The sequence below is a fragment of the Brachyhypopomus gauderio genome, chromosome 10 (assembly GCF_052324685.1).
Source record: "Brachyhypopomus gauderio isolate BG-103 chromosome 10, BGAUD_0.2, whole genome shotgun sequence".
Classification (NCBI taxonomy): domain Eukaryota; kingdom Metazoa; phylum Chordata; class Actinopteri; order Gymnotiformes; family Hypopomidae; genus Brachyhypopomus; species Brachyhypopomus gauderio.
Window position 1 is genome coordinate 4118350 of NC_135220.1, and position 25866 is coordinate 4144215.

General features: G+C 46.9%; 2 protein-coding genes across 7 annotated transcripts in view; one reads left to right on the forward strand and one right to left on the reverse strand.

Moving 5' to 3' along the window:
* Positions 1-671: 671 nt before the first annotated feature.
* On the reverse strand, positions 672-10265 carry ap4b1 (adaptor related protein complex 4 subunit beta 1). 6 transcript variants are annotated; one of them, XM_077018863.1, is made up of 12 exons: positions 10104-10265; positions 9679-9784; positions 8322-8451; positions 5735-5959; positions 5343-5473; positions 4268-4415; positions 3464-3960; positions 3267-3350; positions 2944-3047; positions 2392-2599; positions 1633-1953; positions 672-1518 (listed from the first exon to the last, which is right to left on the reverse strand). In XM_077018863.1, the coding sequence occupies exons 3-12, from the start codon at positions 8432-8434 to the stop codon at positions 1091-1093; spliced, it is 2259 nt and encodes a 752-aa protein (XP_076874978.1). In that variant the 5' UTR covers positions 8435-8451; positions 9679-9784; positions 10104-10265; the 3' UTR covers positions 672-1090. The 6 variants fall into 6 exon arrangements, with proteins under 6 accessions (XP_076874978.1, XP_076874979.1, XP_076874977.1 ...); XM_077018864.1 differs by having other exon boundaries at positions 10093-10265; XM_077018862.1 differs by lacking the exons at positions 9679-9784; positions 10104-10265 and adding exons at positions 8943-9025; positions 9210-9596.
* A 441-nt stretch (positions 10266-10706) lies between these two features.
* bltp3a (bridge-like lipid transfer protein family member 3A) overlaps positions 10707-25866 on the forward strand; it is a 29948-nt gene continuing 14788 nt past the window's right edge. Inside the window, exons 1-10 of the mRNA XM_077018879.1 lie at positions 10707-10962; positions 16735-16897; positions 17195-17233; positions 18658-18749; positions 20159-20348; positions 21346-21486; positions 21640-21810; positions 22579-22759; positions 22939-23025; positions 23551-23747. Coding sequence (XP_076874994.1) covers positions 10919-10962; positions 16735-16897; positions 17195-17233; positions 18658-18749; positions 20159-20348; positions 21346-21486; positions 21640-21810; positions 22579-22759; positions 22939-23025; positions 23551-23747 — 1305 coding nt within the window. The 5' untranslated portion in view covers positions 10707-10918. The remainder of the gene's footprint in view (positions 10963-16734; positions 16898-17194; positions 17234-18657; positions 18750-20158; positions 20349-21345; positions 21487-21639; positions 21811-22578; positions 22760-22938; positions 23026-23550; positions 23748-25866) is intronic.

Consider the following 25866-nt stretch of genomic DNA (forward strand, 5'->3'; position numbering starts at 1 on the left):
GTGTGAAAACAATGAGCATGTTACATGCTATGTGAGGTTATGTGAGGCTACGGGATGCAGAACACTGTCCTTAATTGCAGACATGTGCTCTGGTCATGTGACACCTGGCGTGTCCAGGACGTTGCAGGAAGGCACAGGTCCAACATCGCATGTGGCAGACAGGGTCACACTGTCAACTCCAGTAAGAGCCCTGAGATAGGTCTGGGTCTGGACCGGCACCTAGGAGTTCTTCAGTTCTGGATTCATCTTTGAGGTGACTACACCAAAAAAGGCGGAGTTTTCACATATCGACCGTGTTTGCAGCTATTTTAGGGGCAGTCATGGCCTGGTGGTAGGGAACTGGTCTTGTGACCGGAGGGTAGTGGGTTCGATTCCCAGACAGGCCATGACTGAGGTGCCCTTGAGCAAGGGACCTAACCCCAACTGCTCCCTGGGTGCCGGGCTAGGGCTGCCCACCGCTCTGGGCACGTGTGATCCACAGCCCCCTAGTAATCACTAGTGTGTGTGTTTGTGTGTTCTGACTGCACAGATGGGTTAAAAGCGGAGGACAAAATTCGATTGAGGTGTAAAAATCACAATTGACAAAATATGGCACATTACACCTACTGAGACGCAGGAACTGTAAGTTTTTCCCCTCCCTTTACCTGTGAGTCAGGTGTGAGGACAATGTATGAGGACGAACCCAACATGAACATTTATTTAACTCTCAGTGTACATGTCGTCCAGAGTTCTTTATTCAGTACTACATGAAAGAGTAAGATGAGTTCTTATTACTTGTATTTCCTGTCCATAAACGTATGTCATTCAACTATGAGAAGAATCCCATTCGTCCTTGATAAAAGCCAGCAGCAGCAGAAGAGTGGGATGCAATTTAAACGTTTAACACAGGGAGAAAAGGCTGTGAGGTGCCACCCCCCCCAGAACAGCTCATCAAACACAGAACACAGCATGCCGCCACAGAGGCTTCTGGGAAGCACTTAAGCACAGCACTGCCTGCTTATTACTCAATCATTAAATTATTCAAATGGCTAGGCGATTAGTGAGGAAGTATGGGAGAATTAAGTATGGCCTTCAGAGGGAGGGGTGAGCATCACGTCCTGTCTGAGTTGAGAGTCTGCAGAGCACTGCGGAGCACAGAAACAAAGACCCTGACGGCCTGGGGCTTCTCGGGCTGCTGCTTGACCGACAGCAGCAGGGCGTCCTGGCTGTCCGGCAGCTCGGGGTCGGCGTGCAGGAGCTCGGCCAGCATCAGCGCACCCCCGGCCCTGCTGCACACGTAGGCCTTCCAGGGCCGGGTGTCGCTGTGGCTGAACGCCAGGGCCTGGATCTTCACCAGCTGCAAGGCGGCCTGCAGCGTCTCCGGAGGGGCAGCGGGTGGAGGGAAGTCCAGAGTCTGACGGTGCAGCACCTGTAGCTCCAACCACAGCTTTTCAAAAGCCTCGTGAGACAGCGGAGGTCCCAGCGTCAGGCTGGGCTCTTCTTGTGAATCGTCTGTGTCGGACACCCCCTCTGCAGGTCCTGATAGCACAGACAGACACAGAGATCAGTCCAGGTGAGCTTACCGGCATTTAATTCCATCGTTGCTAGCCCCATTTGTAAGGCTCTAATCACATACACACACACACACACTACCTGCACCGAGGGCTGCATTCACAGGTGGAGGTTTGTACATGAGCTCATCCTCCACCCCGGAGGCCTCGGTGCTGTTGGAGGTCTGCTCAGGGAGGTCTGCAGGAGGGTCTGCCCCGTGGGTGTCGGCTTCCGCCAGCGGCACCAGCGTGTTGAAGCTGGAAGCCCAGCAGCCGACGGGCTCCTCGGGGCGCCCCGCGAGCACCGTCATGGACGGGTCGGACTCGGGCCCCAGCAGAATCTTCCGGGCTTCCTCCACTCCGCACTGCAGCAGCCGATAGTACAGGAGGGCTCGGTCCCGCACGCACACATCACTCTCCTCCTCTGCAGGGAGAAATGTTTGCTAATACTGTCAGTTGTAAACATGGCTTTAGGGCAGGTAGTAGTGGGGGTTAACAGGAAGTATGTAAACTGACATACGCAGCAGCGTTTGTGTCTGTGCCCTCTCAGTACTACAGAAAGTCTACATGCACACAACAGTCATACATGCACACTGACGGGCCGCAGGAGTAAAACCACTGACAGGATGTCACCCTGAACCACAGAGTGCCTCTTTATCATCTGCTGTGACGTGGCTACAGTACTAGCTGAGCTGGTTTCTCTCCATTTCAGTGGTTTCTTCTCCCAAGCAGCAATCGCTCATGAAGGCATTTACCCATGTATATACACACCAATAACTGGAACACGTAAATCAACATAGAACAAAAAAAAACTCTTTCAATCCCAACTCAACTGTCACAAACGAATCGCACGTAACATTACCGATGCAATAATGCAAGAGACGGCCCAGCATATCCTGAATCTCGGCCGGCCGACACAGAAACAGCTTCATGGTGGCTGTGAGGAGCTCCACCTTCACTGCAAAGGACAGCTCAGCCTTTAGCCCATCTATGAAGCCCTCCAGCACATAGGGGGCGCTGCTGATATGCACCCCATGCACCCCCAGCAGCCACAAGAGAGCCTGTTTGCCCTAAAAGAGAGTGAGTAATGTGCTTTTCTTGAGAATCTGTTCATTTATTAAGATTATTATTATTATATTATAATTAAGTGAGAATTTCTTTATTTATTATAGAGTTTTACAGTAATGAGAATGATATTTCCGGAATGATATTTCCTGCTCATAACACCTAGTCATGCATCCAATGAGACAAGGACTATCTAAAATATGTACACCTTAGCAAAAAGACATGGGCGTAATTGACATGTTCCAGGACACCAGCCATATGGAAATAAATGCAAACCGTCCACAACTTTTCCATATCTGCTGTAGGTGCGACCCCCCCTGCAGCAGAGCTATTAAGAGCAGGACGTTACCTCGTCGTCCTGAGGGTTGTCCTCACAGCCTTCCACAGCCCGACACACAGCTCCAGTGCTTTGGGGACAGAACCACACCAGGTCCCTGAACGTTCGGATCACTGCTACACAGTGGGGAAAACAGGGACTGACCAATCAGAAGACTGCAGATCACCGTCACATGGTAATGTTTAAGGATTTTAGAAAGGCTGATCTCACTTCCTTGAGAATCCTGAAACTATCTTTATGCAACACAACCACACCCTCTGTTAAACTGTGTATGGAGGAATAGGTCATTATAGTAATGTTTTATGTTTATATAAGCACTTCATGCAATCTTTTACCAGAAGTCACATGATCTTGCTTTAGTGCCAGTAAGCCTGTCAAAATGTCCAGACACTTCTCGGTGTATGTTCGGCCGATACGTCCTGTGTGGGAGAGAACGGAACATCTGATTGGTCGATTTATGTGTTAATATATGCATTAGCCACAGTTACACTGCAGCATTAAGGAGAAACAGCTGCAGTACAGTACGTGTTACCTATGGCTGTGATGGCTGCCTGTGCCAGTTCAGGTGACACGTCAGTACAGTAGCTCTTCAGCTCCTCCAGGACCAGAACTACATTCTCATCATTCACCAGCTCCACCAGGATCTCCATCTTACGGAGCTTTATGTAGCCAGGCTCGGAGTAACCACAGAAGAAGCGCTTGTAATGGCTGCCGTACAAGGCTGGCCGACTGCGCAGAACCTGCTGGACGTGACACAGCCCCGCAAAGCAGAGCTCTCGCGACGCAGAGCCACAGGCGGCCAGCAGGGGGCTTCGGGCTCGCAGGAGAGCGTCCGCCTGCACGGCAGGGTGGGCGGCGGCTAAATGCAGGAATAGGCGGAGCGTGGCGGCCATAACGGGTGCATGAACACTATGGAGGAATTCATCCAGCAGGCTGAGCACGTCAAAGAGCTCATCGTCTCCACGGGGACGGTAGCGCAGCAGGAAGGTGAGAACCTCACTCTGTGCCCAGCTGTCCAAATCCTTCAACCTAGAAACCAGTCACATGACACATCAGCAGCTACCCAAGACCAGGACGTTGACGTTGCTGATCAAATATGCTAATGTAGTTATCCTGCAACAAAGCCAGCAGTGCACTCAGTGAGAACACAAAACCAGGACTAGAGCTACTGCTATGAAAAACACTACGTCAGTTACTCCAATTTGAACTGTACAGCAGACCAGAGATTATATTTAATAGAAATCCTAATAGTACCATCCAAATCCATAGGAACTCTAGGTCAGTAATTGTAATATGTATTGTGCGATGGCCTAGGGGGTCGTTGGCAGGCCCGGACCTGTTCAGGAGGTGATGAGCAATGGGTTTGTTGATGACCACTCCACCCTCGTCTTTCAGGATCTCCTCGAGCGCTCGGAGACAGTTCACCACCACCACAGGGTCTGGGTCCCTCAGCAGGGCATACAGCTCGTTCACTACGCTGGGATCTGAGAGGAGAGATCCACTACGTGAACAAACAGCACGCACGCAGTCTGCAGTTAGTTTTGCAAATCTAACACTGTCAAAGACAGAAGACTTAGTTGTTCAGTGATGACTGATGAGCATTTTGGTTTTACAGACATGGGAGTGGCTGTCTGAAAGGGAGAGGCACATTCATGCTTTGCCATGACACACAAAAAAGAATGTATGATATGTAGCTATTGTTAGGCACAAACATTACTGAACAAAGGCATATTAATTCATTTATGTTTAGTGTAAACTACGAGGCTGGGAGACCTGGACCATACAGCAAATCTGCACTGCTCACTAAATGGAATTTCACTGATTAACACAGCTGACTGTGTTGAGGGCCACTGTGTATTCCTCACTTAGCAGGTCCATGTACTCTGGACTCCACCACACCCCATGAAGAACCTGAAGAACTGATCTATCAGACAGCTGGAGCGACTGTGCCACTGTGTGGTGTTAGATTCAACACAAATGATCTACATATAATCTAGTCCAGTTTTACTGCCACCATATTGATATTACTCATATCTTATTTCTATTTTATCTTATGGAATGTGTAGCAAGATAACTGATGTCTGTGAAGAATAATTTGGAAGTTGTGCAACCAAACACTAGAGTAGTTTGTGCATGCAATTAATTTTTCACTGTTTCTTTCATTTTCTAAACTGGCTTTGGTGTGCTAGACCTATCTCTGTGCTAGAATGGAGACAGTGAAATGCCAGACCTATCTCTGTGCTAGAACGGAGACAGTGAAATGCCAGACCTATCTCTGTGCTAGAACGGAGACAGTGAAATGCCAGACCTATCTCTGTGCTAGAATGGAGACTGTGGGTTGCTGGAGCTATCTCTGTGCTGGTGTGCTAGAAATATCTCTGTGGTAGGATGGAGACTGTGAAGTGCCAGACCTATCTCTGTGTTAGGATGGAGACTGTGCATTTTGGCACAGCCGAGCACAGCCACTCTTCTTACATAGGAGGCTTTATCCCTCAGACCAGTCAGAACGGGCTGCTGGATGTACTCCGTGATGCCCGGCATCCTGCGACAGAAAAGGGGAAGAACATCATCACCTCACCAGGGTGAGGGTGCCGGAGACCCACCATGAGACCCAGTCCCCAAAGTCCTCCTACAGCTACAGTGCAGTACGCGTTATCTACAGCAGCAATGTGATATACATTAGCCACAGTTACACTGCAGCATGAAGGGGTTACCGGACCGGATGCCCTGAACGGTCCTGGAACATGGACTTCTACAGCCATGGTCCCAGGTGAGACCTCTGTAACCCATAACTGAAGCGGACCTGAAGTTGCACATGTTCCTGAGGGCCAGCCCGCGGACCATGGGGTTCGGGTCGGCACAGTCCTTGCGAAGCGTGTTGATAGCCAGCAGGGCCAGATCAGGCTTGTGGCTGGCGTAGGTGCACATGTAGAGGTAGACCAGCTTCTTCTGAACAATGTCCACTGTAGCGCTGGCCTTCACCATGTCCATGAAGAGAGCAGAGACATCCAAACCCTGGGTCATTGATCTGCAAAGAGAGCAGAACTCGAAGAAAAACATGCATGATGTACAGAGAAGCTTATGCGCAGATTCCACATCCTCTTTACAATACACATACTAGGTTGTGCAAGTATGCTCACCCTTGGGTTCGACTCTTAGAGTGGGTGTCTACCAAGCACATGTAGGAAGTAATTCAGTCACACTGCTGCGCACTGCTCACAGTGACCTTGACCAGCCTTTTTAACCTAAATTGAAACTGCTACAGGATCTAGTATGGCCTTTTCAAAAAGTCTGTTCTATTGGTATGCAGAATTTATCAGCCACTCCCTGCCCGGTTCACCATTGGTCAGTCTCTGAACACAGGCCTGCTGAGTGGATGGTGGCAGACTATTCTTACCACAGTAGTAACAATGCAGTTTAGCAACACAGTTAAAGTCTTAAGCAGTCACAGCAGTGTTGATGGAGATATGTCAAGTATAATTTTCACTGCTGGGTTTAAAGCACCAAAAACGTCAGAACGTAACCACTTATGTAGGGCTAGATGAGTTCACATGGATCCCACATGGCAAGAGATTATCTAGAAGTGCACACCTACAAGTTTTTTCTAACAACAAATGTAGCTGCTGAAGTGTACAAATATTGGTTTTGGGGGAATGCAAGTGCATGAGTGCACTGTTGAAATGTTAACTAGTCTGTTCATTGGCTAGGTGAAGTTCCTTTTTGCTCCATATTCCATTTCAATAGTTAAGACTTTTGTGCTTTAGACTGTAAATTCTTTCAGGTTAACTATGATGGAAATGTAGAATCTGCTCTTGAAGAGAAGTATTTTTAAGAGCATAGCGTGCGACTGAAAGAGGAAGTTTGAGATCATCCTTTGGGTCAAGGAGACTAGACAGAGAGAAGGTGAGAGTGAAGACATGTTCCTGTCAAGTTTTGTATTTAAAAATACGGGACATTTCCCGTATATGACGTCATCGCCTAATTTGCATAATAAGTTATTTGCATATAGCCGCAATCGAGGCTGTAGGAGAAACGAAAACATCTTTGGAGTGGAAAAAAGTGAAGAAAAAACACCCCAAATATGTTTTGAACTACAAATGAATAAAAAATTAATTTTCTAGTGGTATTTCTAGCTACAAATGGGGACATCTCCTGGACATCGTTCCTTCCCCCATGAGAGACACTAAAATCACAGCTACATATCTTACAGAATGAGTAGCTATGCCCCTTCATGCTCCTCTTTAGGAAAGTAAATTCCCTGTCCCATTCGTCAAGGTACTCACACGTACGCTTAGCTTTTTAGGCAGGACTGCCTTCTCTCGTTAAATCCATCTCTGATTTGTTGTTCCAGGTTTGCTCCCACTGTCGACACTAAACCCGCGAGTTTTAATTTTATTTTTTTTTAAGCATTCATGTGTCGCTCCAAAGAGAATTTATGTCACTAGCCTCGCGAGAACTGCCACCTGCAGTAGTCTGGGTGGCAGTTCTCGCGAGGCTAGTGACAGAATTCTGTTTGGAGCGGCACATGAATGCTTTAAAAAAATAAAAATTGAAAACTGAAAATACGGGACAAATACGGGAAAATAAAAATACGGGACGACGCCGGGACAGAGCGGTAAAATACGGGACTGTCCCGGCCAAAACGGGACACTTGACAGCAGAGGGCTGGTGGCATGTTCCATGTTCCAGACAGACAGCAGGCCCAGCAGAACATGGTTCCCTGAGAGCGGCAGAATTTATTCTTACAATCCCTTGTTTAGCATTTATATATTTAATCCTGACATTTAATGACAACTACATCATCTGACTGTGATTGTGCTGACAATGTTTCACATGACCGACCTGCCCTTACTGTATAAAAGGGTTGGAGGTTTGAACAATAAACTAGAGTGATTTGGTAAAGTAACCATCTTGTGTGTGTGTGCTGCTTTTGCTAACTATCACTCTCCGAGCTCGTATCTTTTCTTACAGAGAGACCCCGCTTGTTGTGACGGAGAATTTCCACGACAATTTTGGCGACCACGAATTTCAGTTACTTTGTACAAGAACATCTTCCAATTGCTAAATGTAAAGATCACTTACAACTGTTAGTCATCAGAAAGGGTTTATGGCTGATCGTGTTTTTTGGTATGTACATTTGCACCAATAAACACAACAGTGTCCCATAGTCGGTCATTCCAACAGCAGGTGTTCTTTTGAACCCGTGTTTAAACCATGGTTGGATTCGTTTTGGCCTTCATTACTCTTGCTCATTTGAGCTGCAGTATCGGTGCTACACAGACACAACAAATTCCCCTTTTTGGATTTTCCTTTTACGAGTGTTAGCTCAGCCCTAACCCAAGTGCAAAGCACTATCCTCTCTGGATATGTGTGGTGACGGTGGTCCTGACCTGATCACCCGGGTGATGTAGTTCCTGTAACGGAGCCGATCAGCCTGGATGTTCGGGTTCGACAGCGCCCTCTTTAGGTCCTTCACGGTCTCCTCAGAACCGAAGTACGGCATTGTAGTCCACCTCGGACCTGCCAGCAGACATGTAGTTCAACATCAGCAAATGAAAGATACAGCAACGTACAATACAATTGTTAAAAAGTCAAGTAAAAAAACTGACAACAACTATAACAACTATAACTCTCCAAAATCCTTATCTTTTTAACAAGTCCCCCCAAGTATGCATTTGTAAAACGCATTTTTTTACCAAGAGTTTTAATAAAGTGTCATCAGACTGGTCTAAACTGTTCTAACTCTTCAAAACCAGGCGGAGAATTACATACCAGAAGAAAACAACCTTATGAACTTCATGAATTCACAGTTGATTAATAGTTTTAAATCTCGTTTAACCAACACAACTTAAATACGACATAAATATTACTACTGTATGAAAAAATAAACATTAAAAACAAACATTACAATAAACAATTATTATTTATTATTCATGCATTATGCTCTGAACTCCCAAAACGTCGCTAAAATAGACAAGAATAAGTTATTAAGGTTTTTTAACATAACGTACCCTTGTGTTTACAGTCGGACACTGAATCAGACTGTGCACATTGGACACAGATCTACACCAAGTCGCTGATGTTCAGATGCCTTCTTGTAAGTTATGAACGCCACATGTTAAACACACTTCTGGTTAATTCGGGATTTATTTATCTGCATTCCAACACTATTCGCTTGGTTAGCTTACCTAGTTAGCTAGATTAAAAGCAAAACTCTGGACTTTAAAGTAACTGTCACAATTTGACCTATATTCACAAGATTGAAATATTTTAGCTACCTGTTAACCACGCAAACCTAAAATATATATTTTTCTTCTTCAAGAATAAACCGGTTAAAATTAGTAATACAATCTCTGAAAACGTTTGTTTATGCGGGTAACAGTGGAGGACTGTGAAGTAAGAATCAAAATCTATACTTCCGTTGCAGTGTAATTCAACATAAAGGTCGTGACTTTTTCTTCCACTGTTCACAATTATGTTTGAATATGACGCATATTGTGTGTCGGATGTCATCTGTATAAATAGATGAAAGGACTCTCAAATGACTCGCGTTGTTTACAAAAATAATAACAGAAACAAAACAATAACGTCATGTGCATGACCCAAATGCTTAAATGAATAGCGATTGAATAAACAAATAGATAAACACATAAATTAATACATAGAACCTCACAATTACAACACGGCCCATTAATCAAATATTGAAATGAATGAGGGAAAAGGTGGAAAAGGACATTATGTCTGTACCTGCAGGCTCCTGTGCAGAGAGAGGTCATAGTTTTGTGTTCACACTGCTTACTAAAAACACCTGTACAGGTAGAGATCTAGTCCGTCATCAGTGGTCATCTTCTCTCTACATAATACAGGGGATAATGCCGAGTACCACACCACTTTCAACACCCACAAGCATACCCCCATATCAGGCAGACGCTATCACCACAGCCTGTCATTATACACTTGCAAAATACACCTGAAGTAAAATACACCTTAAGTAAAATACACCTGAAGTAAAATACACCTGAAGCTAGTGACTGTAGGTATTAAGGATTCTAATTAAACACCTTCTAATTCTAATTAAACGACTTCTTTGAAAAATTCAGAGCACGTCCACCTTTATTTATTCTGCGAATATTAAGGTTGGGAGTCGTTCAGTAAGCTTACGTGGTTCTTACCGCAACAACATTCTCACGTCTAGCCAGGATCTCTCGTACTGTCCACAAACGTACCACCCTGTGGGTCGCCAGCTGTTAATTACTTCATATTTACAATATTTAGATTACACGCCATGGAGAGTTTAGGAGGCGGACGGGTGTCCGATAGAGGTGCTGTTTTTATTTCACTGGGTGGCGCTTGAGACCAACAGTAGCACGCAGAGTTGCCAGGTTCGTGGTTTTCACGCCAAATTGGGCTTGAAAATCCAGCCGCGAGTAAAAATTCTGGGGTCGCAGGGTGGGGTTTTTTGGGCTACTTTGGAGTTGGGATACCGCGGGAGTTACAAGTCAACACTAAGAATATAATCGCGATATAATACTTAATTTGTCTCCATTTGACACACTGCACCCCCCAGCCCCCGTCAACAACTTTGGCCTTTAGGCTAGTTTAGGCTTCTGAAGGGCGGGTTTTACACTGACCTTGTGCGGGATATTTTTGTACGACCTGGCAACCCTGGTAGCACGTAGCGCTCTCCTCCACCCTCTTACCCCGCGGTGCCCTCAGAGTTGCCAGGTTGGCGGTTTTCACGCCAAGGGCGGGTTTTACACTGACTTTGTGCGGGATGTTTTTGTAGGACCTGGCAACCCTGCCTCTCCTCCACCCTCTTACGCCGCGGTGACGGGACTCTCCGCCTCAGCGGACCCGTGTTGTGGTCGTGTGAAGGTCTGGAGATGCTGGACGCTAGTCTGGGCTTCGTGGACGTGCAGGTGGATAAGAGAGCCCGGTAAACCCTCACATTTGGACCGCACGGATCCGCAGCTGCGCGGTCGCCGGAATGGCGGGGATCATTAAAAAGCAAATACTGAAGCATTTGTCCAGGTAACGTTGACGAGACACCCGGTGTTGTGTTGTTTAAGGTTCGTGGTTCCGACGGTCCCGTAAATAACAGCTCACTTTGGGGTCTTTGGGGCGTCGTTAAATGTGATGACAGGGCTGACAACCGGACTCTTTCACCCCAGAACCGGGCTAGCTAGCTAACCGAACCGTCGTGTGTGTAGCCTGTGTAGCTCGCTATGTGGGCGCCTTACCGGTAATGAGAGGTCAACTTCAGGTCATACAGATCTCATAGTGACCGTACAGACCTCATAGTGACCATACAGATCTCATTCAGATCTCATAGTGACCATTCAGATCTCATAGTGACCGTTCAGATCTCATAGTGACCATTCAGATCTCATAGTGACCATTCAGATCTCATAGTGACCGTACAGATCTCATAGTGACCGTACAGATCTCATAGTGACCATTCAGATCTCATAGTGACAATACAGATCTCATAGTGACCGTACAGATCTCATTCAGATCTCATAGTGACCATTCAGATCTCATAGTGACCGTTCAGATCTCATAGTGACCGTTCAGATCTCATAGTGACCGTACAGATCTCATAGTGACCGTACAGATCTCATAGTGACCATTCAGATCTCATAGTGACCGTTCAGATCTCATAGTGACCATTCAGATCTCATAGTGACCGTACAGATCTCATAGTGACCGTACAGATCTCATAGTGACCGTACAGATCTCATAGTGACCATTCAGATCTCATAGTGACAATACAGATCTCATAGTGACCGTACAGATCTCATTCAGATCTCATAGTGACCATTCAGATCTCATAGTGACCGTTCAGATCTCATAGTGACCGTTCAGATCTCATAGTGACCGTACAGATCTCATAGTGACCGTTCAGATCTCATAGTGACCGTACAGATCTCATAGTGACCGTACAGATCTCATAGTGACAATACAGACCTCATAGTGACCGAACAGACCTCATAGTGACCGTACAGATCTCATAGTGACCATTCAGATCTCATAGTGACCGTTCAGATCTCATAGTGACCGTACAGATCTCATAGTGACCGTTCAGATCTCATAGTGACCGTTCAGATCTCATAGTGACCGTTCAGATCTCATAGTGACCATTCAGATCTCATAGTGACAATACAGATCTCATAGTGACCGTACAGATCTCATTCAGATCTCATAGTGACCATTCAGATCTCATAGTGACCGTTCAGATCTCATAGTGACCGTTCAGATCTCATAGTGACCGTACAGATCTCATAGTGACCGTACAGATCTCATAGTGACCGTTCAGATCTCATAGTGACCGTTCAGATCTCATAGTGACCATTCAGATCTCATAGTGACCGTACAGATCTCATAGTGACCATTCAGATCTCATAGTGACAATACAGATCTCATAGTGACCGTACAGATCTCATTCAGATCTCATAGTGACCATTCAGATCTCATAGTGACCGTTCAGATCTCATAGTGACCGTTCAGATCTCATAGTGACCGTACAGATCTCATAGTGACCGTTCAGATCTCATAGTGACCGTACAGATCTCATAGTGACCGTACAGATCTCATAGTGACAATACAGACCTCATAGTGACCGTACAGACCTCATAGTGACCGAACAGACCTCATAGTGACCGAACAGACCTCATAGTGACCGTACAGACCTCATAGTGACAATACAGACCTCATAGTGACAATACAGATCTCATAGTGACAGTACAGATCTCATAGTGACAGTACAGATCTCATAGTGACAATACAGATCTCATAGTGACAATACAGATCTCATAGTGACAGTACAGATCTCATAGTGACAGTACAGATCTCATAGTGACAGTACAGATCTCATAGTGACCGTACAGATCTCCTAGGACCAGTTGAGCAGTTCTGTGTGCCTGTGAGTAACTGTCCTAACTGGACCCATCTGTTGGGGAATCCTGTAGGATTTCACTGATCTGTTTTAAAGGAAAATATTAAAGGTCAGGCTACCAATCCTTACTTCCTCAGCTGAAGGGGACAGAGAAAACATTACTTAAGCAAATCAACCAGTCCTGTTGCAGGCCTAATTTAGTTCAGGCTTATCCCAAGTTTAGCATGGGTCTAGTCCAGAGGTTCGTAGTCCTTTCTGTGCTGTAATCAGGTGTGTCGGAGCCGTGTGTGGTGTCCCATGTCTTGGCACTGAGAGCTTTGGCCTGTGTAACGTGTTAATATTACTTCTCCTCACACGTCAGCGTGCTGCCTCACACAGAGCAAGCAGCCAGTGGGTGTGAAACACATGCTTCCTCCTGCTGGCTCGCCTACTCTTCACATGATTGGCTGCCAAGTTGCCACTCAGCAAAGAACCAGCCATGCACCCAGTACAGACTCTCCACACGCATCCACTAAACATGCCCTCTCTCCACACGCAACCGCTAAACACACTCTCTGTCCGCACGCAACCACTCAACACATCCCCTCCCCACACACAACCTCTCAACACACCGTCTCTCCAGACACAACCACTCCACACACCCTCTTTCCACACATAATCACTAAACACACCCTCTTTCCACACGCTGGCATAGAACCACCCAACACAAATCATCTACACGCTGCTTTGGAAGCTGGCTGTCTCACCTCGCAGCCGAGTCTCACCACCTGGTGTGCGACAGTGTCGGGCGTGCAGACTCGGTCTTTGGGGTGTGTCACTGCCTCGTTGTGAGCCTGACAGACTCTGTGGCAGCTGTGGCCGCCGTCAGATGTGTGGGGCAGGAGGCAGTGAAGGTCTGTAATGAGACATGAGACAGTAATGAGACATGAGATGAGAGCACAAGCCAAGGAGATGTTCCAGTATTCCAGGGTTACTCGTAGTAAGCTTTATTACTCGCCTGTAATGGGCTGTAGCATTATTAGAGAGGGTACAACCCACTGTATGCTCTCCAGTATCAGTGCTGGTTCGGTGTGGGAGCAGCGGTCCGCCGTCCTTTGACCCTGGACTTGGCCTGCTGGGGTTTGGTCACGTGGGTTCAGTCACATGACTTCAGAAACAGTGGACTGAACGAGAGACAGAACCGGAACACCATACTCTGAGGGGATGGAGGAGTTGAGAGGGAAGCCTCTACGAAGAGAAGAGAAAGAGAGAGAGAAGGAAAGAGAGAGAAAGAGGGACATTGCTCGAGACTGGAGGACGGGAGGGAACATCTTTTCTGCTTTTGTGGAGTGACGGATCCTTGGCCCTGGTCCATTCTTGTCCCTTAATGCCGTGTAGGGGGAATGAATCCTGACATAGTGATCATGATCAATTAGGCGCTGTCCTGAACACGGACTTGCTCAACTGGTACAAGTGGTAGTTGGTGTCTGTTAAGCCCCTCCCACATCCCACAGGTTGGTTCTTACGCAGTTTGGATGCATTTTGGTTAGAGTATGCGAGTGTGTGAGTATGCGAGTACGTGATTATGCGAGTATGTGAGTGTGAGAGCGTGCAAACGTGTGTGTGTGTGTGTGTGTGAGTGAGAGAGTGCACGTGTTTGAGCGTGTATGGTTTCTTGTTTCTGATTTCCATCTCATATTTCTGTTTTTGCTGTTCTCATATTATCTTAATTTTTATTATACTACACTTCAATATTCTCTTTCTCTCTCTCTCTCTCTCTCTCTTCCCTTTCTCTCTGTTTTGTGGCTGTTCTGTAACATTCACTTAAGTTAGACATATGATACACCTGGGCTGGAGGGATGTTAAACCCTACATGGTTCTAGTTCTCCTGGATCAGGACTGCTGTTAAACCCTACAGAGGTCGAGATCTCCTGGATCAGGACTGATATTACCTTGCACTTTCAGTTACACCCAGCAAGGCACTCTGTCAAACATGTCTCTCAAACATGCGAGCTGTGATGTATGAGCTTTATGTGTGTATAAGTGTGTGTTTGTGTGTGTTTAATCAATCCAGTTCCAGCTCATGTTTAGCCTTGCTTAGCCCCTTTGGTAAACCTGTTGTGCTGGCAGACCCATGGTTCTGACACAGCCTCACTGTTCTCAGAGAAGCGGGAGTGTTGAGTGTCTGTCCCTGACGTAGATCAACGTCCCCACTGCACAGGCGATGTGTACCGAAAGTGTCTCTGAGAGAGAGTGTGTCCAGAGGCGTTGGGGAGAACGGGCTCTAATGCAGCACAGTGCTCTGGTCTTATCTCATGTTAAAGGAAGCATCCCTTGGCTATTCTTGTGTGTGTGTGTGTGTGTGTGTGTGTGTGTGTGTGTGAGGAGTGTCATGGAACAATTTGTGTTTGTGTGGAGGAGCTGGTGTATTTCTCTGACCTCCATCTCAATGGTGTGTGTCACTGACTGTGTGTGTCTATAAGGCTTTGAGGAGGGGGTAAGAGATGACCCTACTGCCACCATGTTGGAATATGTCAGATTCAGAACTGAAATGTGTGAATGGGTGTTTTGATGGGTGTTTGAGGTGGGTGTTTTGATGGGTGTTTTGATGGGTGTTTGAGGTGGGTGTTTTGATGGGTGTTTTGATGGGTGTTTGAGGTGGGTGTTTTGATGGGTGTTTGAGGTGGGTGTTTTGATGGGTGTTTTGATGGGTGTTTGAGGTGGGTGTTGTGATGGGTGTTTGAGGTGGGTGTTTGAGGTGGGTGTTTTGATGGGTGTTTTGATGGGTGTTTGAGGTGGGTGTTTTGATGGATGTTTGAGGTGGGTGTTTTGATGGGTGTTTTGATGGGTGTTTTGATGGTGTTTGAGGTGGGTGTTTTGATGGGTGTTTTGATGGGTGTTTTGATGGTGTTTGAGGTGGGTGTTTTGATGGGTGTTTGAGGTGGGTGTTTTGATGGGTGTTTTGATGGTGTTTGAGGTGGGTGTTTTGATGGGTGTTTTGATGGTGTTTGAGGTGTGTGTTTTGATGGGTGTTTGAGGTGGGTGTTTTGATGGGTGTTTGAGGTGTGTGTTTTGATGGGTGTTTGAGGTGTGTGTTTTGATGGGTGTTTGAGGTGTGTGTTTTGATGGGTGTTTGAGGTGGGTGTTTTGATGGGTGTTTGAGGTGTGTGTTTTGATGGGTGTTTGAGGTGGGTGTTTTGATGGGTGTTTGAGGTGGGTGTTTTGATGGGTGTTTTGATGGTGTTTGAGGTGTGTGTTTTGATGGGTGTTTGAGGTGGGTGTTTTGATGGGTGTTTGAGGTGTGTGTTTTGATGGGTGTTTGAGGTGTGTGTTTTGATGGGTGTTTGAGATGGGTGTTTTGATGGGTGTTTGAGGTGTGTGTTTTGATGGGTGTTTGAGGTGGGTGTTTTGATGGTGTTTGAGGTGTGTGTTTTGATGGGTGTTTGAGGTGTGTGTTTTGATGGGTGTTTGAGGTGTGTGTTTTGATGGGTGTTTGAGGTGGGTGTTTTGATGGGTGTTTGAGGTGGGTGTTTTGATGGGTGTTTGAGGTGGGTGTTTTGATGGGTGTTTGAGGTGGGTGTTTTGATGGGTGTTTTGATGGGTGTTTGAGGTGGGTGTTTTGATGGTGTTTGAGGTGTGTGTTTTGATGGGTGTTTGAGGTGGGTGTTTTGATGGGTGTTTGAGGTGGGTGTTTTGATGGTGTTTGAGGTGTGTGTTTTGATGGGTGTTTGAGGTGGGTGTTTTGATGGGTGTTTGAGGTGGGTGTTTTGATGGGTGTTTGAGATGGGTGTTTTGATGATGTTTTGATGGTGGTCCTGGAAGCTGGATTTCCCAATGCATCCCTTTGTCCCTTCATAGTATCCTTCTGCTTCAGATGTTCAGCCATGGTCCTCAGCCATGATGATGTTCGTGTGTGTCTCTCTCTGCAGGTTCACGAAGAACCTTTCCCCGGACAAGATCAACCTGAGCACACTGAAGGGGGAGGGGCAGCTGTCCAACCTGGAGCTGGATGAGGAGGTTCTGCAGAACATGCTGGACCTGCCCACCTGGCTTGCCGTTGCCCGCGTCTACTGTAACAAGGCTGCCATACGGGTAGGTGGGGGGACCCTCCGGAGGCACTGCTGTCTGACCCAGCCAATCAGGGGCTCCTGCGGAGGCACTGCTGTCTGACCCAGCCAGTCAGGGGCTCCACTTCCCACAACATCAGAACGTCAGAGTCATCTGAACTGATGAACAGAGAGAGCGTTCAATGTCCTTACAAAGTGCTTGGCTGGTTAACTGAATGTGGCCTTCCACTCATAAAGCACACAGAACTGATGCAGTTAAATGCATGTGTGTATAAAGGTGCTGGTGCTGTGATGTGAATTATCTCATTCTCTCTCCCCGTAGATACAATGGACCAAGCTGAAAACCAGTCCCATTTGCCTGGTAAAAACCGCTTCCTTCGTTGTATTTTTGTGTGTCAGTGTGTGTCTCTGTTTTCTCTCACTGTAGTGCTTATCACCTTCGTATGACCACAGTGTATCACTTCCCTAAAATGGGGGTTCCACGTTTGTCATTTTGCTGTGTGTGATGATGCTTGTTGCATTCAGTCACCTGTGGAGGAAATAGGGGAGATGAAACTGAACCCTTGGGCTGACGAGATGCACAGTAACCCAGAGCATCATGGGACATTAGATGCCAGAAATAAAAGTGCAGAGGATGTGTATGTGTGTGTTGTGTACAGGGTTCCTTTAGGGGCTGTGTTCTGGGTGTGGGTCTTAAAACACCCCGTGAGGCGTTGTGCAGCTGTGGGAAGAATATTTGACAGTGTTGACATTGACATCATAAGTGTCATACACTTATTAGATAAGTGTAATGCTATTGATATAGGCATAGTGTTGACGTTGATGCAGATCTCGTAGTGTAACGTTGTAGAGGTTGTAGCATAAGATTGATGTGAGATTAGATTCCTTTTTTGATCCTCATGGGGCACATTTGGGTGTTACATTGCAGTCATTGTGTCACATTGATATAGATGTTGTAGTGTAACATTGATTTAGATGTTGTAGTATAACGTTGATGCAGATGTTACAGTGTAACTTTGATGTAGACATCATAGTGTAACATTGATGTAGATGTCATAGTGTGACATTGATGTAGACGTCATAGTGTGACATTGATGTAGACGTCATAGTGTGACTGATGTAGACGTCATAGTGTGACATTGATGTAGACGTCATAGTGTGACATTGATGTAGACGTCATAGTGGAACGTTGATGTAGACGTCATAGTGGAACGTTGATGTAGACGTCATAGTAGAACGTTGATGTAGACGTCATAGTGGAACGTTGATGTAAATGTCATAGTGTAATGTTGATGTAGACCTCATAGTGTAACGTTGATGTAGACGTCATAGTGTAACGCTGATGTAGACGTCATAGTGTAACGCTGATGTAGACGTCATAGTGTAACGCTGATGTAGACGTCATAGTGTAACGTTGATGTAGACGTCATAGTGTAACGTCGTTGATGTTTGTGTCTCCGTGTCGTGTTTTCGCTGTCTCCATGACGGGTTGATGTTGCCCTCTCTGTGGATGTGGGCCTAGAGCTCGTGTTGTGTGTGACTTCTTTCTGAAATGCAGCATCATGCTGATATTTTAGTGGCACTTGCACAACACCAGCTTGCAAAACATTGAGCCTTTGAAGTCCTGTGCTGTGTCATGTATTTGGTGGTTTACTGTAGCAAACTGTTAAACTTGTGAGCCAGAACTCATGGCCTGAGGCGCACTCTCTCTCTCTCTCTCTCTCTCTGCTGGCACGCTCTCTCACTCTTTTTGGGTATACGTTTGTCCTGTCTCTCTCTCCATAGTTTCTTGATAAGGTGGAAGTAGAGATGAGAACCTGTGATGAGCCACGCCCACCTAACGGCCCCTCCCCCATCGCCATCACAGCAGGTCAAAGGTCAGAACATCTCCTTTTGTCTTCAGACTGGTTCTCAGGCGGCTGACTAATATGAAATGCTTATCCCAGTTAAATGGAGGATCCTCTATCTGTGTGAGTCTCAGTACTCGCATTCAAATACGGCCAGGCCTGAGGTAGAGGTCTGCGCGGGACTGCTTTTTTAATCCCGCTCCCGCTTGTTTTAATCCCGCTCCCGCCAATAAATCGCTTGTTTTAATCCCGCTCCCGCCCGCACCTGCATATTTTAGTCCCGCTCCCGCCCGCACCGGCCAAAAAATCGCTTGTTTTAATCCCGCACCCGCCCGCCACATACACGTTTCTGTCGCCCCCGCCCGCAAACCTAATATGAATTGAATTAATTAGATTTAGTACTTGAAATTTTCTTATGTATTTATTAAAACAGCAATATATTGATGGATCGCGCTGTCCCATTTCTTACCACAGTCCAAACACATGCCGTCAGGTGACGTACACCAACACTTTGACATGTATCACAACAAGCAAATGGTAGACGATTTCCATCTCCATTAACTACAATGGAATATGACTTCCATACATCAGACTTTCCTGTAGTTGGCTTAATTATGGTGTATTCGCCTGTTTTAATTGAATTTTCCACAGCTTAAACTGGTTGACCGTCTACAATCTCTGCCATTTCGGTATCAAAATGACAAAATGACGCACACTTCATGTTCACGTGATCAGTTGTTTAGCCAATATTTTGAATTAGTTTATTGCCTACTTACTGAATGATTAGTTGTTTTCGTCCTGTTCCTTATGTATGGAAATCATTGCGTTGTTATTATTATAATTTTCTAGACTATTAATTTGCGGGATTTTTCTACATGTATATGTGGTCCCGCTCCCGCATCGCCTGGACTAATTCAACTCCCGCTCCCGCCAATAACAATTAAATTCTGTCCCGCGCTGCAAGATATTCTGTCGGGTCCCGCGGGATTACCGCGGGAGTGCAGACCTCTAGCCTGAGGAAGGGGCGGAGACACCTCTCACAGTAATGGGGACTAATACTGACTCACTGTGACACGCTGTTGTGTTACTGACCTGCCGGTCCAGTACGTAGACCACATGTATGTCATACGTGTGACCAAGAATTTACCAAAAGCTCAGAAATGACCAACATCGTTTCAGACAGGGCATACAGTTAATGAGTGAATTTATTCACAGTGCTTCATCTGCAGTTTTTAATGGAAAGTTCTGTCTGTCTGTCTGTCTGTCTGTATGTCTGTCTGTCTGTGCGTGCGTGTGTTTGGCTGAGTGTGATTGTGTGTGCGTGTGTGATTGTGTGTGTGTGTTATTGTGTGTGTGATTGTGTGCGTGTGTGTGTGTGTGTGTGTGTGTGTGTGTGTGTGTGTGTGTGTGTGTGTGTGTGTGTGTGTGTGTGTGCTCAGTGAATATGGCTTTGCTGAGAAGGTGGTGGAGGGCATGTCCGTCATCATCAACTCCATCGTCATTAAGGTCCAGGCCCGAGCCTTCCACGCCTCCTTCGAGCTGTGGCAGCTACAGGGCTGCAGCCTGAACCCCCAGTGGCAGAAGACCGACCTGCGCTACACACGCATCACACACCCCAAGAGAGGAGAGGTGACCTACACACACACACACACACACACATATATACCCATACACACGCATCACACACCCCAAGAGAGGAGAGGTGACCCACACACACACACACACACACACACACACATATATACCCATACACACGCATCACACACCCCAAGAGAGGAGAGGTGACCTACACACACACACACACACACACACACACACACACACACACACACACACACACACACACACATCACACACCCCAAGAGAGGAGGTGACCTACACACACACACACTAGGTAGTAGTGGCTAGATAATAGCTGACAGACATCATAGTGAATCATATTAAACCAGCAGTGTTGTGGATTGATAAATATGTATATACTTGACACAAAGTGAAGAGATGTAGTGTTACATGTAGTGTTACATAACGTTACACACAGAGGAAGAACACACACGAGTATGATGTGATAGCAGCATACACACCTATTTGTTCCTGTACCTACTGCAGACTGACACGATTCCCCTGACACGGGGAAACCTAGTGCTCAAAGCACAGTTCCTCTTCCACAACAAACACACACACACACACACACACACAGATGCTGGCTTATTAAATTACTGTGGCCAGATGTCCATATTCTCTGGCTGTATTTGATAATGACATTAGATAGCTGATGTGTGCGTTAGGCTCCAGTTATCTCCCAGAGATCTGAGCTAACCGGCACTGCACATGTTCTTAAATACAGGCTTTCTATGAAAAGAAACTGACCACAGTGACTTAAAAACGTGTGTATGTGTGTGTGTGTGTGTGTGTGTGTGTGTGTGCGTGTGTGTGCATGTACATGCATGTATATGTCCCTTCCCTGTGTGTGTGTGTGTGTGTGTGTGTGTGTGTGTGTGTGTGTGTGTGTGTGTGTGTGTGTGTGTGTGTGTGTGTGTGTGTGTGTGTGTGTGTGTGTGTATCTGCGCTGGTGTGCCTGTGCATGTGTATCTGTGTGTGTGCGCCTGTGTTCATGTGTGTATTGCAGGTTCTGACCTTTAAGGAGATTAACTGGCAGAGTCTGCGTATCGAGGCCGATGCAATAGAGAGTGAAGATCAGGACTTGGGAAGCACCCCACTGCGTCTCATCACCAATCAGGGCCGCATCCGCATCGCACTCAAACGCAGGGTACGCCCACAGCCCCGCCCACAAACATAAACCACACCCCTAAACCCCGTTCAAGCACCCCACTCGGGTAGTTGTGTGAGTTCTTCCTGTTAAAGGCCTGCCCAAGTCCCTGCTGGCTCGCCCCGACTGTGTGCTCTGTGCTGCCCTCTGCAGGTGAAGGACTGCAACGTTCTCGCCTCCAAGCTGCTCTTCATCCTAGACGACCTGCTGTGGGTTCTGACCGACTCCCAGCTCAAAGCTGTCATCCACTACGCCAAGTCCCTGAGCGAGGCGATGGAACGCTCCGCCCAGCAGAGGAAGAGCATGGCAGCAGAGTCCCTCCAGGTCCTCCACCCACCTCTGGCACCACCCTGACACCACCCTGACACCACCCACCCTGACACCACCCACCCTGACACCACCCCTGACACCACCCCTGACACCACCCCTGACAACACCCTCCCATTGGGCCCACATGTCGCATTGGGCTCAGGGCTTGAACTTAGGTCCGATGGACTTGGACTCCAGTTCATCCAGTGTCTGTGAACTTCAGGAATCTTTTGACGTAGGAGGAATTCTTCCTTTAAACCATTTAACTTCTACTTTAGTAGATAAGAGCCTGGTAAGTCCCCACGACCCAGGAGAGAACCCCACAATGTCACCTGCTTCTCCTGCACTGTAGCGGAAAGCCGAGACCTCCTGTTAGATGAACTTAGGCCATGTCTAGAGTGTGTTTCACCTGTTCAGACATGTATCTGCACATCGTACATGTGTGTGGTCCACGATGCCTACACTACCGGTCCCTCCTGATTGGCAGGATGTTAAGCAGTCTGAGCCCGTGTATCCAGTCATTCTTCCCTATGGGAACAGGGCTGTGGGGTTTAAGGTTCCACTCGGGTTCTTCTTGTAGTTGTGATTCAGAGAGGCTCCTTTCTTACACACCACAGCTAGACACCATCGCCAGATTTACTCAGCAGCTCAGCAAAAAGACGGTCAAGATTAAACTACAGAACAGAAAAGCAGAAAAGGAAAGATAAAGTGGAGTCGGTCCCTGTGAGTTAAACGCCAGTCAGACGCGCTGACGTGAGCCTCGTTTCTCCGCCCTCATTTCAGACGGCTCCTCCCTCCCCTGGACCGCATCACGCCTGGGAGGAGCCTCCTCCAGCTGCCATGGGAACGCCCAACACGTTGGCCCAGTATTTCGACCAGCATGACGTGAAGGAGTCGTCCTACCACACCTTCATCTCCCGCCTGGACCTGCACGTGTGCAACGACAGCTCGTCCCCGCAGTCTGGTACCGCACGCCGTTCCCACAGCACACACACCTGTTTATTTACCGCAAACGCTTCATCGTGTTAGTACTGGAAGGTACTGAATGTCCATGTCATTAGATTTAAGTCATTAAGTGAACTTCATTATTGCTGTTTGGCCTTTTCAACTGAACCAGACTTGACTTTGTCTTTTCACCTGTAGGCGAGCCCCCTGTTCCTGGCTCCCAGGGTGCAATGCAGCTGACCTTTCGTAAGCTGGGCTGTGATTACTACCCTTTCCACAGGCCGGGTGAGTCTAGAGTTACAGCTGGGTGTAGAGTTAAAGCTGTACTGTCTCTAGAGTTATAGCTGGACATAGAGTTAAGACTGCACTGTCTCTAGAGTTAAAGCTGGGTGTAGAGTTAAGACTGCACTGTCTCTAGAGTTAAAGCTAGGCATAGAGTTAGGGCTGTACTGTCTGTTGTGTAGCGTCTCTCCTGTCGAAATAGACCGTGGTGTCAGTGCATGTCCACATCTCCCTGCGTGAGGGAGTCTGTTTCCTTCTCATAGCTGTGGTTGACTGTTAAAGCCTTAAAATTGGTGTTTCCTTCCATGTTGCAAGAAACTTCTCTTTCTGTTCTATAACATCTGCTCAGCTGCGGGGGTTCAGGCTTTGTGCCACATAAAGAGCTCACAGATGCTCCTGCAGTTCCAGCATATTTATACAGTCACCTTTGGAGTGACATAACTAATCGCTTGCTTTGTGTGTGTGTGTGTGTGTGTGTGTGTGTGTGTGTGCATGCGTGTGTGTGATTGTGTGTGTGTAACTCTACAGGTGACGGCTGCAGGCACTGGGAACGCCACTGTGGGGCGATGGATGCAAGGACCCAGTGGGCAGCCAAACTCCTGCAGGACTTCCAGAGGAGAGTGGAGAGCTCGGGCTTCCCCGCCCCCTCCTCTGACCAGCCCGCCCCCCCCAGGACCCCCCCCAACCTGGAAACCACCAGGTACAGCGCCACACCGTCTGGGCCAGTCTGGGGCCAGCACACCTGCACTGACTGGGCCAGTCTGGGGCCAGCACACCTGCACTGACTGGACCAGTCTGGGGCCAGCACACCTGCACCTACTGGGCCAGTCTCGGGCCAGCACACCTGCACTGACTGGGCCAGTCTGGGGCCAGCACACCTGCACTGACTAAACCAGTCTGGGGCCAGCACACCTGCACTGGCTGGGCCAGTCTCGGGCCAGCACACCTGCACTGGCTGGGCCAGTCTCGGGCCAGCACACCTGCACTGGCTGGGCCAGTCTCGGGCCAGCACACCTGCACTGGCTGGGCCAGTCTCGGGCCAGCACACCTGCACTGACTGGGCCAGTCTCGGGCCAGCACACCTGCACTGACTAAACCAGTCTGGGGCCAGCACACCTGCACTGGCTGGGCCAGTCTCGGGCCAGCACACCTGCACTGACTGGGCCACCAGTTCACTTTTTTTTTCACCACATCATTTTTCTTCTTTGTCATATAAACTGTGAATCTAGTTTTACAGCCAAGTTGTCGATATGAGTAATTAAAAAATTAAATTAAATTAAAATTAAATTTTGGAGATATACTTCCTTGACTCACATACAGTTAGGTCCATATACAGTTAGGTCCATATATATTTGGACACTCACACAAATTTTGTCTTTTTACCTGTTTACTGAAACATATTCAAGTTATAGTTATATAATGGACATAAAGTCCAGACATTCAGCTTTCATTTGAGGGTATCCACATAAAAATTGGATGAAGGGTTTAGGAGTTTCAAGGGACCAAAAGTAATTGGACAATTGACTCAAAGGCTATTTCGTGGACGGGTGTGGGGCATCCCTTCGTTATGTCATTCTCAATTAAGCAGATAAAAGGCCTGGAGTTGATTTGAGGTGTGGTACTTGCATTTGGAAGGTTTTGCTGTAAAGAAAACATGCGGTCAAAGGAGCTCTCCATGCAGGTGAAACAAGCCATCCTTAAGCTGCAAAAACAGAAAAAACCCATCTGAGAAATTGCTACAATATTAGGAGTGGCAAGATCTACAGTTTGGTACATCCTGAGAAAGAAAGAAAGCACTGGTGAACTTATCAATGCACAAAGACCTGGGCACCCACGGAAGACAACAGTGGTGGATGATTGCAGAATAATCTCTATGTTGAAGAGAAACTCCTTCACAACAGCCAACCAATTGCTCCTCAAAAACAGGCTTTTACAAAAATAAAACCAGATCCCTGGCTTAATGATACCACCCGGGCCTATAGACAACACTGCAGGAAGGCAGAACGCTTTATGTGTCCCAGAGTATGTTAAGAGACTGTCTTAGTGAATATCAAGATGCAAAATCTCAGTATCTTTCTAATTTAATTTCCACCAGTAGTGACCGGCCAAGGGTTTTATTCAGTACCGTTCAGTCTGTAATTAATCCCTCCATAGACGTACTGAAAACGGCTACACAGTCTACCTGTGATGATATTCTTAAACATAAAATAGACTCCATTAAGCAGAACATTGCTAGTACATATAATGCTGTACAAGTGCATCAATATGCTTTTCCAATAACATCTGCCGTTTTTAACCAGTTTGAGTTGATCTCACTACCCCGTCTCGCTGAAGTGGTGCAACAGATGAAATCCACAAACTATCCTCTGGACATCATTCCTTCTAAGATGTTCAAGCAGTCCTTTGACACTATCGGTCCCTGTCTTTTGACATTTATTAATAGCTGTCTAAGTTCAGGTTTTGTCCCGTCCGTCTTTAAGCACGCTGTGGCCGGGCCACTCCTTAAAAACAGGTCTAGATCCTACAGTTCTTTCTAATTTCAGGCCAATCTCACATCTGTCATTCTTATCTAAAGTTCTGTAAAGGGTTGTATTTACTCAGTTGCAAACTTTTCTAGAATCTCATAACTTGTTTGAAAAATTCCAGTCTGGTTTTAGATCTCGTCATAGTGAAGAATCTGCACTACTTAAATTACAAAATTGTGTTCTTTTGTCCCTCAATGCCAAAAAACCAGTTCTGCTGGTCATGTTAGACCTTTCAGCAGCTTTTGACACTGTGGACCATCAGATTCTTATTACTCTTCTGGCTCACCATATCTGCCTCCAGGGAGTGGTCCTTAAGTGG